This window comes from Ammospiza caudacuta, chromosome 12 (genome assembly GCF_027887145.1).
Source record: "Ammospiza caudacuta isolate bAmmCau1 chromosome 12, bAmmCau1.pri, whole genome shotgun sequence".
Lineage (NCBI taxonomy): Eukaryota > Metazoa > Chordata > Aves > Passeriformes > Passerellidae > Ammospiza > Ammospiza caudacuta.
In genome coordinates, this window is record NC_080604.1 from 9,367,322 (window position 1) to 9,385,620 (window position 18,299).

General features: G+C 38.6%; 1 protein-coding gene across 1 annotated transcript in view; it reads left to right on the forward strand.

Annotated features, from left to right (window-relative positions):
* The window catches only part of CACNA2D3 (calcium voltage-gated channel auxiliary subunit alpha2delta 3), a 382,512-nt gene that overhangs the window by 268,323 nt on the left and 95,890 nt on the right, over positions 1-18,299 (forward strand). Inside the window, exons 15-17 of the mRNA XM_058812839.1 lie at positions 6,384-6,455; positions 7,238-7,318; positions 11,323-11,397. Of these exons, the coding sequence (XP_058668822.1) occupies positions 6,384-6,455; positions 7,238-7,318; positions 11,323-11,397 (228 nt within the window). The remainder of the gene's footprint in view (positions 1-6,383; positions 6,456-7,237; positions 7,319-11,322; positions 11,398-18,299) is intronic.

The following is an 18,299-nucleotide window of genomic DNA, read 5'->3' on the forward strand; positions in this document are numbered from 1 at the left end:
CTGGGTCTGTTGTAGAGACTGCAGAACCCATGGCACAGCTGGAACCCTTTCACTGCTCCCCACTGTATGTACCAACACACCCCTGAACACATTCAGCATTTGACTTCTCTAGCAGGTTGCATAATTTCCATACAATGTGCTCTTGCCTTTAAACCACTTCTGCATTGATATGGTGTCACCAGAGCCAGGACAGCGCAGCCACTGTGGCAGAGCTAACAATTCCTTGATGCCTGTTGCATCATCCTTGTGCATTTCACAAATATAATCAAGGCTTCCAGAAACTAGAAAATCTAGGTGATCTTTTGTGCTTTTGGTAAAAAAGTATTAAAATGATAAAAAGGAATAGAATATGCTGGGCAATTGCAACACTCACTTGTCCAAGTAATTCTTATTGTTCTTGGTAAAGCACCTTCAATAAGAAATGTCACAGCAATTAGTCAGTTTGACATCACTGTCAGTAACATTCATGGATGATGATGAAAGTTCCGTTTTTAATGAAAGCTATAAGTGAAGTGATCTTTCACTTAATAGCTTCTGAAGAATGGTGAGGGCATCCACAGAACTTAGAACTTCACTAATGTATCTCAGCCACTTTTTAGCTTAAAAACCAAGAAATATGAGGATGGGAGGCTTTATTTTTATGATACTACATGTATTTGAAATTTCCTTGCTCATGTGGCTCGGAAAATTCATTTTCAAGCCTGCAGGTAACATGCTATTTTATGACACTGCACTATGTCCATAGTTTGTTCATGCTTTGATAGTTGCAGAACATGGTACCAAAAGATGTTGGTTTAATTTTGGTTTTTTTTCCTTCTTGAAAAAAAAGTTTCAAGAAATATTTTATGTACAGCTTTCTAGAAGAGTAGAAGGACAAAAAGATTGGCTAGACTAGCTAACTTTGGCTTTTTCATTTTCACCTGCTTAAATGTTTGTGCCAAATGCTTCTCTTAACAGTTTGCAGAAAGAAGAGAGAATCAGACTGTGATGTGGTGGTGCAGAAATTACAACCAGCCAGGCTGTCAGCTTGTGGCACGTGGGGCTGTATTACCTGTTCTGATGGCCACAATTCTGAGCTATTAAACAATATTCTGGTACAAATTACTCAAGTTTGCTGTTAGCAAATACAATTTTCATAAATGGTCAAAACTGCAAGTTTTTAATGTTTTTTTCCCTAGATCAAAAAATTGCAGAACTAAAGCCAGATATTTTTAAATGCACTCACTGCTGACTACAGTCTAATTGACTGTGTATTTTGTGCAGTGAAAAAGGAGAGAGGTGGGATAGGAAGAAATGGGATGGGAAAGGGGGCAGGTACCAGTAATCCTCCAGGGCTTTTGATAACTTCAGGCAAGAAATATGTGTTTTAAATAAGTGTGGCCTGGAAGCTTATGAAGAAACCAAGAGAATCTCTCTTGCTCTCTGCAAGGTGGAGGGAAGCAGCACAGGGCTGGTGCATGCCTCTTTATGAATGACTTAGTCACTGTTTTGCCATATGGTGTCTGAACTTGTACTGTATTTTTGTTGGAATCTGTATATCATCTTGCAAATGTTTTCTCTATAAACATTTCAAACAGTCATGTCTCTCTAAACATGTTCACTTTAATCTTTGAGTGATCTGAAAGAAAAATGTGGCATTTCAAGTTTACCTTTGCTATTTCATATCTATTATAAATAGTTCACCATCTTGATGAAATGTGTTTTCTCTTATATGTGGGACACTTTGGCTTCAGATTTTTCTGAAGTTTTAGTCAGTGTTCTATGGTCATTAGCTATTGATTTTGAAGACCTGTAGGTTTTAAACTGTCTACAGCAGTTAAATAACAATTAAACCTGTTACTCTTATGCTGTCTGCTCTTGGTCAAACTGGTGCAAATTCAGAATTAGAGAGCAGGTGAAATGAATAATGATGACTTTAAGGTGGATATGTCTGTTGCACCATGATATTTGTCTTGAAAAGATCTTTGTGATACACCCTATATTTAAAACAGAAAATACTACAAAACCAAATCAAACCAACGCCCCAGCCAGCCAAAAAACACCAACGAAAATCTCACCAGTTTCAGGCAATAGAGACCTTGATTTAGCATGGGTGTTACTTTCAGAACAAAATATGCGTAGGAAGAGTTAATGTATCTAAAAGGAAGAACTGCTACCAGACAAATGAAACAAATTCATATGAATTTTACTTGTCCTCTATGTTTCTTTTATGCATGTTTTAAAGTAGCTATCCCACAGGGCTGTGAAATATCAGTAAGACAAAATAATAACTTGAATTTACCACTTTTCAAATTTGTTCATTTTGATTTCCAAAATGACCTTTATCTTTGAAACAGTTATGTTAAACAGCTTTTTGTATGCGCTGAAGAGCAAAAGCCGTTTTTCCTTAATAGTTCAAAAAGGTGTTTTGTTTCCTAGTAGGAAAGCTTTACTTGCTTTTTTGAGCAAACACAGCAGGATTCAAAAGCTTTTGCCCTGCTCCTGCTGTGATGTTTTGTTCTACTTAGCTTGAGTGAAAAGGTAGAAGTGAATAAATTAGGCACGCAAATCAGAAGCAGAGAGTTGTGTTTAGGAACATTAAAGAAATTTTTAATGATTCTCTCATGAATGGAACCATATTTCCTCCATACAGAAATGTTTTAATGATATTTATTGCCCAAAAGTTCCTGACAGCTTTCTTCTCTCTTTCTGTGTAACCCTTAACTTCTGTAAGTAGTGCTGTGCCCTCCTCATATCTTGATGCTATCCTCTTTCAGCCTTTTGGGAGGATCATTTATCATCCCCTGCATCGTTTATCTTATACTTTGAAGAGTTGAATTAACTGTCACTGGGAATAGAAAATAGAAAATTTGGAAAGCTCTAGTTTCATTGAACTGCATGACTAGTGATTTTAGCACTTTTGTAAAATTATAGCATTTAAGTGGAATCTAATGGAGTGCAAAATAATCATAAAGTAATCAGCTTGACTTAGCATTCCTTTAGATCTATTTCCTCCTCATGAGATGCTATTGTCTTTGTTTTGTAATGTACATTTGGTTTCTTTTCAGAAAACCACGTTAAAACTTTCACTTTTATGTTAATTGCAATCTTTATATTCCAAAATCTCTCTCACATTCCTCAACAAGCAAACTTACTTTTAATAACATTTTGAATCAGCAATTTACAAACTCCAAGTAACTATTTTACAACATAAGGGGTTTTTTCATTTACTCTGTGTGTCAAACAGAAACTTCTCTTTCTAAGACACTCACACAGGTTCCTGTATTGTCCCAGACCATAACTTGAGTCTATGTCAAAATAATAGCTGTTCCTTATTCTTTTAGTCCATATAAAACAGAAATTTCAATTCTCTGAGGCTTCCAGCCTGCCTCATGACTCTGATCAGCACACAAAAGTGCAGTGGTTACATAAGACAACACATTGTGGAGCAAATCTTTACAGAGCAGGCAAAGGAAGAAGGGCAGGTGTCTCAGCAATGCTGATCAACCCACTGTAACTCTCATTGCCTATACACTCCCAAGGAAAATATTTCAGAGATGTTTCTCAAATTCCTCTTTCTGTACTGGGAACACCTCAGAAAGTGTTTATATTCTTTCCTGTACATGTGTGTCTGGTTTAATTCTGGAGCCTGCCTTACTCTTTGCCTTGAGATGGATGCTAGTGCTGGGTGTGAGGCTAAACTCTTAAGTGGCTTAACTCTAAGAGGATGATTTTTATTTGCTTTTTGGGAAGTTCTGTTGGGGTTGTTCTGAGGGGGGTAACTTGTGTACAGCAAGGAATTAAATGGAAAAATGAAGTAGTTAAATCTATTTCTAAAGGGAATTTTTCCTCCGGTTATAAAATTATTATCACTAGGCATTAGAAATCTGTACCTTTTTCAGAGAGCAAGTTCTGTTTATTTTAAACAGCCAAGAGACAATTAGCCTGGGAAGGTGTTTCTTCCTCAGTCTTGAGATTTATTTTCTTTCAAAGTTTGTTATTTTTTGCTAAGCATTTTATGAAACGGAGTGTCCATAGCCCTTGGGTAGTTGCCCACCTAAAACTGTTACCACCATGTCTTTTCTGCAGAAGAACATTCTGGGGCAAATCACTGATGCTGTCTCCTACATTCATCATTTTAGACTGGGTGGTAACTACATTATGATAAGCAGTGACTCAGTAAAACATTGTAAATACAGGTTGCTTGTCCAGTTATTTGCTGACTCCACTTATGGAAGTGGTCAGCAACCGGTTCATCTGCCAAACAAATAGAAAATCAAACAGGCTGGATTATACAGTGGAATTCTATAGAAATGAGGGCAGCAGCCAGTTCTAGTTGCTACTTGTAGATAACAACATTACAAGACAGTCACTCTTGCCCGCCTCCATAGTCAGTTTTGAGAGTTAATGAGCAGTCCTTTCATAAACTCCCAGGAATTCCAGACTCTGTGGGGGGTTTTTTCTCCAGGTAAAGAATTTCAAACACCTAAAACTCTGCTGGAAGTCCCTTGGCTTTATCCTATCCATTGAATTGTTTTTAGTAATCTGTTGAAAGTGAGCAGACTCCGAAATGAATGCTGTCCAGGTACTTGACAAAAACATGATATCAGAGAAAACCACCCAGGGCAATCATAGAAAATCTTGATGTGCTTCAAAATGTCACCTCATGATCAGCAGAATGCTTTTCCACTTCCTGGGCTGCTGTCCCCACAAATCATATCAGTGTGCTTGACTCTGCTACTCTGGCCAAGGAGTGGAAATTCCTAGATTGGTTTGGCTGCATTTCAGTTTCAAGTGCAACCTTTGAACCCACCAAGTTTTGCCAAGTTTTTGTGTTTTTTTCTTGTTTGTTTAATAACTTACTATTCCTTGATATATCAAAGATTATATTAGGGTAAGGATTACCTCTTCTTGCTAACAAGGGAACAAAAAAAAGGAAATATGATCATAAGTTAGTTCCACCTCATATCCCAGGTGATTCCTTATCAGATGTAAAGCTTCTTGACTCTAAACCCCATTTGTGTTCCTGTCTAATGTCTGCAAGCAGTCCTTCTCACCATGAGACAGTGCCATGCCTCAGGAAATATACTTGTTTAAGAAACTTAAAATCATCCTGAAAAAGACTGGGAGATGCAGGACATGAAATTTTCTAGATTTTGTTTGTCTGATTTGTTAATGTGGAATATGCTTCATAAGGTATTTTTATCATAATGTAGGAATTGTTTTCTGAGAATGTGGGGAGCCAATTGCTATTGCTTCATTATAAGAAAACTTTTGTAAACACAAACAAAGGAAAAAAATAAATTGCAAAAGTTGTAGAAAGAAAAGAAAAAAAAGGATCAGAAGCTTTACTTGAGTGCAGAAAAGATGATAGAGATGTAAGAGTGATAGGAGAATGTCAGAGTCACAATTGGGCATGACTGTCACCTACAGCATTGCTCAGCAAGATCGTCCCTGTTGCTGCACCCAGCTGGCTGAGCACAGGTGCAGCAAAGCAGAATTTGTGTTCTACACAATCTCCACTTGAGGTCATAACTGTCTGTGTGACACTTTCAAATGTTGGATAAACCTCTTCAGCTTTAACATCTGTCCCTGGGGACAGAAAGGGTTGAACAGTGACTCTCCACTCCCTGCCTGAGTTGTGTTTCTCACGCTGCTGGTGAAGATGGACGGGCACAGAGCAGCGCTGGTCTGGAGCACCCCAGGCAGGCTCTGCCTCGGGGCAGAGCTTCGTCTGAACAGGGAGGAGACAATCTGAGCACTCTCACTGTCCTGTGGCCAGTGATAAACACCCTGCAGGTTTCTCTTGAATGGAACCAAGGTCAGGAGATCTGTTTGCTCCCTAAACTGAAAAGCTGCATTGAAACCTGATGTGCAGAATCAGCTAATGCTTCATGGCACCTCTGAAGGCAGCTGGAGCAAAGTGCTCCTGGGGTCCTGACTGGCTGTCATCCTCTGTGCTGCTGTGTGAGCTGGGATCTCAGTCTGGACCAGAACTAAACTCCACACAGCCCAATGGCCCCTTGCCCTGTGCTGGGAGAGAACAGCCCGAGGCAGCTGAGGCAGAGCCGGCAGGGGGAGGGGTGTGGAGCAGAGCTCCAGCTGCTCTGCTGCTGCTCCTGCTGCCTGCACAGCCATCCCAGCCCTTCTCTGTGCCATGCAGGCTGCAGTGGGGGAGAGGATGGGGCTGCTTTCCTGTCTGCGGGGGCTGGGATGGGCAGGGCTGGCTCAGCTCTGGGCTGGCCTGGGCTGGGCTGCACTGACTGCAGGTCCAGCTGCATCACTGCCAGTTGGGTGAACTGCTTTATCTCGTTTTAAATGGAAATAATGACATTGAAAAGTGCAATCACATGTTCGCAATTGTCCCTTAGTTCTCAGAGATAGTGTTTCTTTTTCAAATATAGCTTGCTGATGATCAGGGACTGGTGTTGATGACAACTGTTGCCATGCCAGTATTTAGTAAGCAAAATGAGACTGTAAGTACTCAGATTATTTTTGTCATGTGATAACGGTGTGACTGATGTGAAGTTGCTTTCAGGGATCTAATAAGATTTTAGCCAACTCCTAATTTTTTTTTATTTTCTTATTATTTTGTCTGCAGTTAGAATCCCTTTATTAGCATAAAAATATGGACAAATGATCCTCAGTACCTATGCTCTATAAGCCATGGTAAAATGATGAAACCCTATGTCTGAGGGAAAATCTCAGATGACACCAGGCCTTATGGCTTTCTTACTTCTGTATTACTTTTTTTGTAGTAAATATTCTATATAATTTTCCTCTTTGCTCTAACTCAAAATTTAATTAGTTTTATGTCTATTATATATGTATCTATCTATCTTTAGTAATTCAACAGATTGTTAAAGCAACTTAAGTGTACTTTCCCCCTAATGCTTCATCTTTCTCTTTTGTTTGTCAAATGGTAGGAGAAATTGGGAAAGACAGGAGTAACATATTTTTAACAGTAGTTTTTAATTTTAAACCTATTTGCATGTGAAAGATTTCAGCAGAGGGACTCACCAGCTATCAAAACCTTGCATGCCTTTTCTATATAAATTGTAAATAAGGCAGAAAGGAGCAATATTATTGATTTAATTAGTGATTGATCAGCTGAATTGTACCAGTGTTTGCCTTCCCACTTTTAAAATAATTTATCTGTCATCTATTCAATTTCACAGTGTAGCTGCAAGGTGAAATAAGTGGTGAGAATGTTTATTATTATTGTGGTTCTGAGTGCATCTTTTACTGTTCTTTTCAGAGGTCTAAAGGGATTCTCCTGGGAGTAGTTGGCACAGATGTTCCAGTTAAAGAGCTTTTGAAAACTATTCCAAAATACAAGGTAATACACAAATGGTGTATATATAATTTATATTCAGTATAATGTCTCAAATATAACATAATTAATTTAATTTTTGTTATTGTTTATGCTTGCATAGCTCCATTATTTCACCCATTTTCCTCAGGAATTTTGCCTCTGTAGTGTCTGAGATCAAGTGCCATTTTTAAAACCCAAGTTAAAATATGGCCTGATTTTCACATTTTTGTGAAAAATCAGGTGGTAATATTAAATACTGACCATGTTTTGTGGCCTAGAGGGTCTAGTATTAAATTCTGTCCATATTAAAATCAATATAATTATAAAATCAATGAAGTTATCAAACTATGAAATATAGCCAGAATACAGTTCAAAATAACCAAAAGAATCATGCTGAAAAACTGCATGACTTTTAATGAAAACCTATCCTTATTGTGGCTTTAGGCTTCCTGTTTGTGTGTAATTCTTCCTGTCCTAATTCTGTGTCTCCTGGAATTAAAGAAAGTGGCACATTGCAAGAACTTCAACAAGTTCCTGCTTAACCAGACTAGTTCTTCCTTCTCTCCTACCCAGTATCTGCTAAATATTTTCCTCCACTTAGTTTTCCAAAGTGAATGACAATTCTACAGTTAAAGTCTTAAAATGAATGATCACAAAAATTTTCAAAATCTGAACCACTATATCTCTCGTGAAATTTTGCATTCAGTAAAAGCAGGCTTCAGGCAAACACAAAATGTAATTACTTTTCATTTAAATTTGATGCAGTAAATTAGTATTTCACTACTCCTCCATGTCTGAAATGTTTTACTATAGCATTCTTCTATTCACAAATGAAAATTAAATTAGTATTTTTCCATTAATGGATTTTTTTTTGCATGACTAACAAGCATGTAACAGAGCATTGTAGACAGCCTTTGCTAAAGAGGCCAGCCCCTGGAATAAGTGCATTTTGACAGCACCTGTACTGAGCATAAATTTGTATATCATACAAATTGTCTCTTAATTGTTTGCCATGTTCTCATTTAGTGATTTCTAAGAGGGCGGAGGAAGAAACTGACTTGTGAGTGCCTTCCAATATTCTCACATAAAAATTCCTCCTATCAATTTTAATTGTAATTTTAATACCATTAGGATTTACCAAATGATTTCCTGGATCAATATACAGTAACTGGATGAAAATGATGCATAAAAAGAGTGGCAATATTACTGATAAGATGAATTGGCGTAAATTCCTGTGACCTGGATCCCATTAGGACAGGGCTGTGCAAACCCAGCACAGAAAGGGTCCTGTCCCAGGGCTATGGAAGTGGCAGCAGGTGACTCCACACTGGTATCAGAGCACAGCGACATTTCTGCCCAGAATAAATAATAGGGAACTCAGGGCACAAACCAACAAACTTTGCTAACAGCAATGTTAAAAAAATTTTATATTTCTGTGCATGCAGAAGAACTGAATTAGTAGAAGGCAGAGGAGAAAGGAGCAAAATTTGCACCTTTGCTAAATTTTGAGCAACGGACACAATCTTTGGAGCTGCCTGTAAGGAGCTATAGGGAGAGCAAGTTTTATTTGTAGTGAGAATGGAGAACAATGTTGTGGCACCTGCAGAAATAAAAGCTTGGCTGTGCATGGCTGGATAGGAAAAGCCAAGTAACAGTGATGTTACTCCTAAATAATCTGTGAGATTTGGACATAGTCTGAATATGAGAATCTAGAAAGAGTGGGAGGCCCAAATAATGCTTATTGGAACAGAGTGAGACTGATTCAGGAAAGAAGGTTTTTAAGAACTAGTTTTCTGTGGAAGGTAATATATGATCCTTTTGCTGAATATTAGATTTTTATTTGAAGGTATATTTTATATTGCAGGATGTACTGCAAGAGAGGGTTATTACCAATATCATGCAATGCAGTTGGGTTAGTGAGATCACTTGAGTTATAACTTCCAGTCCCACATGCCCTAAACAAAGACTCTGCAATTGCAAGAGCATAATCACCCCTGGGAGCCATTCCTGCAGAGGCAACACGTGACCAAAAATTCACACAGGGATATAAAATGATGGTTGAGAATAGAAGTCTGCTGGTCTGGAATTCTCTCAGCTTGGATGAGGTGGATTTTATGCTGAGGAAGATGAATAACAGCAATAAGCTGTTTTCAGCAGTTGTTACCTTGACTAAACATCCCCAGATGTCAGTGGCAGTTCCTCCTGAGTGAGCTGGGCTTGGATTTGGTAATACTTGACTTGCATGTGACATTTTACCACAGTTAGAAAAACGTTTCTTTGTTCCTGAATCTGTGATTTAGAGACAGAATTCAAGGTTTAAGATGGTAATGCTGCTGTAAATGGTGGCATCACTCAGATACTGCAGAGACTGCGCAGTTTCACACATTGCACAGAACATGATAAATATGCTGCCCTCAGATCCTGTGTAGGCCTCAAACAGGCAAATGCTTTTTTCCTGTGAAAAATACCACCCACATTTGTTTCCTTACTTGACTTCCATTGCCTGGATGTCATTTTGCAGTTATCAACACAGACAATTACACTTGAGATCTGATATTTAGCCAACAGCTCGTTCCCTTGTCACACCATAATAGTTAAAATATGTCCACTGTTGTTATTTTGGTTATCCCTCCTTTATGAAGAGATGCCAAGAACATATCACCTTCTATTGCTCTCACTGAAGTTTATTGCTATAGGAAAACCACTAATTTATGAAACAATCTTCTGTGTGGCAGATACAGCTGACCATATACAACCATTCACACAGAGACACTGTAAATTAACCTGGAATGTTTTACCTGTGACCTTGCCATAAGATCATAGTCTGGTTTATGTTCCCAGAAAATCACAGAATCCAATAAACTTGATCTCCCTTTTGCCTCTTAGAAAAGATTCTGACTTTCCTTGCTCAAGTTGCTTTGTGTCAGACAAATTGCTGAAGACCCACTCCAGCAAAGCATTTAAGAATGCTCTCAAGTTAAATAACAAGATTTAGTAGTGAGAACTGAATATATCAAAGCAAGATAGTGCTGGACTTTCAAGTTCCTTTTTTTTTTTTTTTTTTTTGGTATTTAATACCTCAGTGTAATTTCAGTGTAATGAGATGCTTAAATAAAAATACACAGGATATTATATTGTCTGAAGAACTGAAAAAAATGGGTAAAGAAGGATATGAAGATACTCTCTGCATGGCAAAAGATACATAGTGAATCTGTAGAAAAAGTCTACATTAGCAGCAAGCTTGTGCTAAGAAGGGATGTTTGAATGACCACATGAAGGATTTAAAGGCAGATTGGCAGATTTGTTGCATTCAGTGGATGCAATCAGCTGTGTAATAAGCATATTGCTAAATAGACCAGTATTTTTATTTAAATAAGTACAATGCTAAGTTTGGGCACTCTTAGCCTCATCAAGCATCTCATTGCTCTCAAGGAATCTCCCACAGTTCCACTCAGTACAAAGATGAAAACTTAGAGGAAATTCTTTAGCAGAAATAGCTGCCTTCTGTGGCTGCAGCTGAACTGGAATTAGCAGAGAGCCTTTGTGATGGGAAGATGTAAATATCACATATGACAGGTCACTGTTGCTCACTGTAGCTTTGCTTTGCTTATCTTTGACAACAAGTGAAGAAAGCTGTGCTCTCCTGGGAATGGGGAATTTATAATATCCCAGTCTCTCTTTGCCCTGGCCCATGTTCTGAATGCCACATGCTATGGCATCTCATATATAGCTACATTTTATATGTTTATATATAATAATTAATTGACTCTATCACACATAGGAGCAAGTGCCCTGGATAGCAGAGCTGTGGGACAGTGTAAAATCCTGCTGTGTGCTGATTTCATCACATGGCAGGTTCTCATTTGCACAAAATGTCAAGGATCTTTGCCTATATTATAGCAAAGGCCTGTGTGGATAAGGGCTGGGAATGCCAGGTGCCCTGGACAGCCAAATTATTGCCTGATTTTTGTTTAAGGGTTTACTGGAGACCATGCTAATCAGTATTTCTTTCTCATTTACTTTTGCAGTTAGGAATTCATGGATATGCTTTTGCAATTACAAACAACGGATACATTTTGACTCACCCAGAACTCAGGCCTTTGGTAAGAATTCTGTTTATTGATCTGTTTTATTTAGCTGCATGTGTTGCATTTGGGTTTTTTTTTCCTAGTATGAATAGCCTTCATTAAAAATTAAATACAATGGAGCAGATACTTTATATTGTTTCATAACCCATCATAGTTCTTGGTAAATTTACCTCTGGAAACAACACTTAGCATAAAAAAACCCTAGGAAAATAAATATACAACTTGCTTCTGCAAAAGATGTAGACCTCCATTACTGCAAAATAGCAGAGCCAAAAATTGCTATAATTATGTTCATTTTACATTGAAATGGAATGTTGGAATGCTCTAGTGCTGTGTAATAACCCCTATTTGTCATGCTAAAGTGTTAAAGTTAATTTAATATATGTGCAGAAATTTCAATAAAGCATATTTTCAAGCAAAATAGGAGCACTAGGGATTTTCTGTACTAAAAGAGAAATAGCGGCAATTTTTACCTTTAGTTCCCCCTTATCATCTTGTTTGCACTAATCACAGCAAGAAAAATAAAGTGACTGTTTTGCAAATGTTTATCAAGTTAACACCCCAGAGGGCTGGTGCATTCCTGGTTGCATCATTGTTTAGGAAGAGCCCTGCCAAGTGTTCCATCACCACTGGCTCCCAGCAAAGCACTGGCATGGATGGTCCCACTGCTGTGGCCACATGGCTGCCACATGTGCTCCTCATGCGGGATCTCCAATGTCCAATCTCAGCAGTATTTCAGTAGAAAACAGAAATATTAACCGGTTGGATAATTTAGTTTGAAAATAAAATTATGGACAAGCATGATTTATTAAGTCGTTAGCATATCTGAGGTCTTCACCAAGCAAAGGAATTTTTCTTTCTAAGATATAGGCTAGGAATTACACACTAAGTTAACATTTATATTTGCACTTAGTTTGGTTTTTAACTGGAACTTAGGAAAAGTACAACAAGGATGTTTCAATGGGTAAATCTGACATCCCAGGTTTGCAAGCCACAGGAACATATTTAAATGAAACTTCTCTCTCTACATCACAAGAGTTTTATAACTCCTATCTTTGCTGTAGTGTCCCTTTCTTTTTGGGCAAATTACTTATTTCAAATTATTAGTACTTATTCAATGTATAATAGATATTTTATATAACAGAAGGTAATGAGGTCCAGGAACTGCGGATAGCTCTAAGGCTGACAGAGGGCCTTACCCACTCCCTAATTTCTGATGTTTTGCTTTAGTGAGGTAAAGGTTGTTTGCTGTAACTATCCCTCACCAAGGGTACATCTTGAAGGCACTTACTTCATTACCTTATACAAAGGAATCTCTTTTTAAAATCAAAATGTTGGGCAGGAGCCCATAAGCTGTCAGCTAGGGGAACTCATTGTGATATATTCATGGTCTGTGCATTTCAGGTTTTTGGAAGAGTCATTTTTACCTCTGGGTTCTGTCAGTGGTGGGTAATGAGAGTCTTCTGTTGACTTCAGTGGAGTTTTTGAGAGTGAAGTGATTGCTGGCCTGGGCCCTTGGTTTAATATTGCAGGCCAAATCCTGATACCATTGTCATATTCCATGGAATTTGTCACAATAATTATGTGAAAATAGGCCACAGATCTGGAATTAGATAATTTACTAAAGATACTCTCAAAAATTATTTCTGTCTTGAATTTACATTCAAGTCTCATTGATTGCTGACTTGATCCACTCTGATTTATCCTGTTGTTATATTTTCCAGCAGGGATGTAAAACTAGAATATTACTGAATTGCTAAGTTCCTAACCCCATATCTGTTAGTTCTGCTTTTTAAGGAACTGTCTTGTGGGACCCAGAGCAGAGAGGCAGGATAGCAAACAGCACAGAATGCTTCCTGCTGCACCAGATTTTTATCTAACACTGAGCAGTGTATGTAATCATTAAGCTGGCTGCATTTTTGTGCTGATTATACTATTGGGTTTATATTTAAAAATGCTTTTCTGGGAGACTTCATCTTTTCATTCTTCTGCTGGTTTTTGAATAAACTTGGCTTTGAGTGAGGCTGACGGGTTGGGTGCTCGTGGTTGGGCTGCAGGAAGGAAGGCACTCCCTGAATCCTGAGCTGGATTCTTCTGCTGGTTTTTAGAATCAACTTGGTTTTTGGCAAGGGTGATGGGTTGGGTGCTCATGGTTGGGTTGTAGGAAGGGAGAGGAAGGTGCTCCCTGAATCCTGAGCTGCTGCTGGATTCTTCTGCTTGTTTTTTTGATGAACTTGGCTTTCAGTGAGGCTGACGGGTTGGGTGCTTGTGGTTGGGCTCCAGGGAAAAGAGGAAGGCACTCCCTGAATCCTGAGCTGCTGCTGGATTCTTCTTTTGGGTTTTTTGAATAAACTTGGCTTTTGGTGTGGCGAACAGGTTGGGTGCTGGTGGTTGGGCAGCAGGAAAGGAAGGAAGGCCCTCCCTAAATCCTGAGCGGCTGCAGCAGAGGCTGCTGGAGCCACCCCAGCGCTGCCTGGGAGCTTCCACCGGCCACCGTCCCACAGAGGGACCAGAAAGAACCTTTTGGCTCGGTTCCTCACAAGACATTAGTGGGGCGATGAGTCGCGCCAAAGGAGCCGATAAAGCGGGGCAGAGGGAGCGCGGCCGCCTCGGGAAGGGCCCCTCAGGAACAGCTCCCTCAGGAACGGCCCCGGACACACGGGCCCGGCCCGCAGGTGCAGTGCGGGGCCGCGGCCGGCAGGTGGCGCCGCAGCTCCGCGCAGGGCGCTGCCCCCGCCGGGGCCGAGCCCGCCCCGGGCAGCGCCCGCCGCCCGCGCTGCCCTTCGTGATCAGCGGGACTGCGCCCGGTTTCCATTTATTCCTATTTTCCTTTTTGTTTTTAAATTTTAATTTTATTTTTCTCATATAGCTGAAGAGCATCCATTGCACATTTCCCTTTTTAAGTCTCCTTTCTAACCAAAAGCACCCCATTGGGAATGCCATAGACTACACCTGATGGGAAAACCCCTTTTTCTAAATACTGCTTTAATACATCAGATTGCTCCTATATGCTGAGTTTAACTAAAAGTTTATATTTTTACAGGGGGGTATTTTATTTTCCACGAGAGAATATTTTCAGTCGTGTGATGTAATTTGTAATTTTATATTCTCTTGAAAACCTCGACCTACTGCTAATTTAAAAAGTAATAAATTGTTTGGGAGTTCAAATCTGAATTTCCATTTTTTTCTTAACTTGGTGCATGAGGCTCCTCACCTGTAGTGAAATGTGCACGTGAGGACACAGTCTTCCTCATTTGTGATCATGGCAGATTTAACCTGCTTTTCAGGAGCCTCTCAACACTTGTGGTGTGTGCCAGGTGTTACACCGTTAGATTTTAAAATTAAAATATGTCATGTTGATGATGCTACAGTTTGCCAAAGAAACGAGTTTAGTGAATGCAAAGGAAAATACTTTTTTTACTGCCTTAAAAACAACCTTAACCTGTCTAAATTGAATTGTGGTTAATTGCCCATTGCTGCCACTGTCACTCTGCAGTCTGTTGAAGGTTGGTGCCAGAGGAAAACTGCTTTCTTAGGGAAGTGTAGTGGGACTGCAGAGAAATCAAGGAATGTCCCTGGAAGATGATTGTCAGCCTCAGTCACAGACCAGCGCCTTGTGAACCTTATCTGGTGTTAGGGGTTTGTGCTGCTGCCTCTCAGCCCTAATGTTTGCGTGGTTTTCAATAAATAATAGCAAGGTTGCTACCAGGTTTTATGAAGTCTGTGGCTTTTTTTGATTCATAGTTAGCAATGGGATTTGTGTTTTTGTTCAGGGAGTGGAACAGGATTTGGTTTTTTTCAGTAATTACTAGGGCAGAATACTCAGAGTTCCTGAATAAGGAGCCTGAGTTTCTTAATTAAAGAAAACATGCATTTAAAGACAAATGCATATGTTCTTGAATAATATTGCATCTTTTATTTACGTTCTACCATTTTAAAAATAAATCAGAGGTTAAAAATGTGTTCCGATTTATGAATTAATCTAATGACATCTCTGCTTACTAAAGATTTTGTAATATATGTATTATATTATTATTATGATTATATGATTATTGTGATATATGTATTATTTAAATCAAAATCCTCTGTCTCTGAGAAGATTGAGACATTTATTCTCACTTTCAAAATAAGCTCTGTAAGACTTGTAATGGGGTTTATGACTGGCTGTTTGTGAATGCTCTTACCAAAGTAAATGAATTTAACTGATGCCCTTCTATACAAGGATGCACATCTTTAACTTGATCAGTCTTGACAGGGAAAGTTACACCTAGAAATCAAAGCTTTTGTGTAATATTTCAGTGCCCTCCCCAAAATATGTTGGTGGTTCAGGTGCCTGAGTGAGTTCCCATTTCATCCTTAGAATGGGAACTGTCACCGTGTGTTGCATTAAGCTGAAGGACCTGCAGTGTTTGAAGATTCTAGATCAGTATTAAGTCTTTTGTAGCTGTAAATTTTGAGAAAATTTGTTTCTCCTAATACAGAAAACCAGAGAAATCCGAGTGTCAGGGGAAACATTAATGCCCCACTTAAGCAGTGTTAGCCTTTCAGAAGCAGCAAATCTCATTTCTCTCTGGGGAGTCCCGCCTGGAACGTGAGATAACCTACACTTACCCTTGCTTTATTCATTGACTCCATAAAACTCTACAGCTGTAGCTGACAGCAGAATATTTAAATGATTTGAGCAGTGTAAATGCCTCACGTTCATTTAAATAACTGAAGAATTCAATCACTTGAATGCCAATGATTATTCCTATTGGAGTTTACATTTCAAAAAAGACAGCCCATCTGAATCCCTGTGAGAGCATTAAATTGCTATCTAATTAGAAGTGCAAAATTACATATATTTAAAAGATAATTAAAGGTTTGAAGGCTGTTGAATAACTGGTTGTACATATAAATGAATCACTGAAAATTTGTTAGCAATATGCGAAGCTTTCTTTTATTCTTTGCTTTCAGCTTTGAAGTTAGGTATAACTGAGCTCATGGGTTTAAGTCTGGTAGTATTAAGATAAAGGCAGATGTTTTTAATTATTTCTACTCGAACCCCAAATAATTATAAGCAGCTGCCAGTTTTACATAATCCCGAATGATAAATCCCGAGAATGCAAATAAAATCCCAAACAGAGGGGTTGTTTTCTGCAGTGGAGTAAATCACATCCATGTTTCTGTGATAATTGTCTGCAATCCACCTGAGAACCTGAGCTCAGCTGATAAACTCCTTGGCCAGGCTCAAGGTGTGGGACTTAAAGCTGGTATTTTGTGTTGACTTTTAATTCACTATATGTATTTCCATGTATTGTTTTATCATTTTAAACATTACTGCACTGTTTGAAAAGCAAACACATATTAGGAGAGTGAGTAGACAGAGTTAGTTAATACATGTTGGTTAATACATGTTAATACGAGTCTTATATTAATAGTTAATACAAAAACTATTTTCTTCTATTGTTTTGCTAGCGAGTTCTCCTGTGTACATGGCACATCTAATAGCTCCTACTTTTTCTCTGCCTGGAAACTTAGAATTAAATTATTCTCTTTTCCCTAGCAAATTACATGGCTCCTATTTTCAGCTTCTCTTTGCAGTATTTGTGCAAATTTTATAGTGCAGCAATTTTTCACTACCATCTGGCATGGAGAATCAATACAAAATCACTGGTTTTTACTACCAACCATAACCTAGGAACTTCTGTATTAACATCTTAAATAATAGGCTGGTCATGAAAATCTGTCTTTGGACAGGGAAGTTGTTTTTTCTATTTTCCTAACAGAATCAATTACCTTTTTTAATATTAAACTAAGGAGGTTTGTGTGTTTGTGAGGTTTGAAACAAACTTTGATTTTTGACTGAACAACTATTAGTGTTCTACAGATTCAATGCTAAGTGCAGATCACTAAGAAATCATTTGAAGTTGCAGACTGGATGGAAACTGTGAAATTAAAGTATCACAAATGACAAACCAGGACCATGTGAGCAGAGGAAAAAGTATTCCACATGAAATAAAGACCTAAAGGGCAAGCAGCAGTGATTTAGATTAAGATGCTGCTTAAGATGTATGCCCAGGCAGAATGTTTAGAGCTTATAGCACAGGGAGAATGAAAGCTCAGTCACTGGGGGTGATGTTGTATTGTCAGGTTACAGGCAGGTGAGGGAGGGAAGGGGATTTTTCACTACCATTGCTGGTTTGTTTGTTTGGGGTTTTTTTTGTTTCATTTGTTTGTTTTTAAATCACACTTTCCCCTTGCGCAGTGGGAGCAGTGGGAGAGAGCAGCAGCTCGTGCTGGGAGGGCTGGTGAAGCTCTTGGATGTTGCACTGACCATGGGATGTCAGGTCTGAGGCAATTTCCACCCCAAAAGTTGCAGCTTTGTGACAGTCAGAGGTACCCCAGACAATAAATTTAGTGTGCAGAGTCTGAGAGAAGGAAGGAGCTGAAAAACTGCCCAGACCAGGGAATTGCAAATAAGACAGTGCTTACAACCTCTGCCTGTTTATTTAAAGCTGCATGGAAAAGTGTGTTATTGTAGTTAATTGTGCTTTTCCTCTGATATTTTTTCATTCAAGATTTCCTATCAGACTTTGTAGATAAGAATACCTTTGTAGGATGGCTTAGTGCAAATTAGTTATAGAAATAATTATATTATGCACAATTGTATTATGTAGAATTCAACCTCAGCAAAGTATATGTGCTTGTCTCCTCTAAACAAAAGAAAAAGGGGTCATTCTCAAAGCCTGATGAGATTAATACATTTTCCACATTTTAAAGTGCTAATTCCAAAAGCTGAAACTTTATTGAATGATGCTATGTTTTAAAATTGGAGGAGTACTTTCAGTACTTTTTCAGTACTTAATTCCTTACTTTTGTACACATTAGTAGTTTGGCAATTGAGAGATATTCCGTGAAATTATTTTACCTCTCTA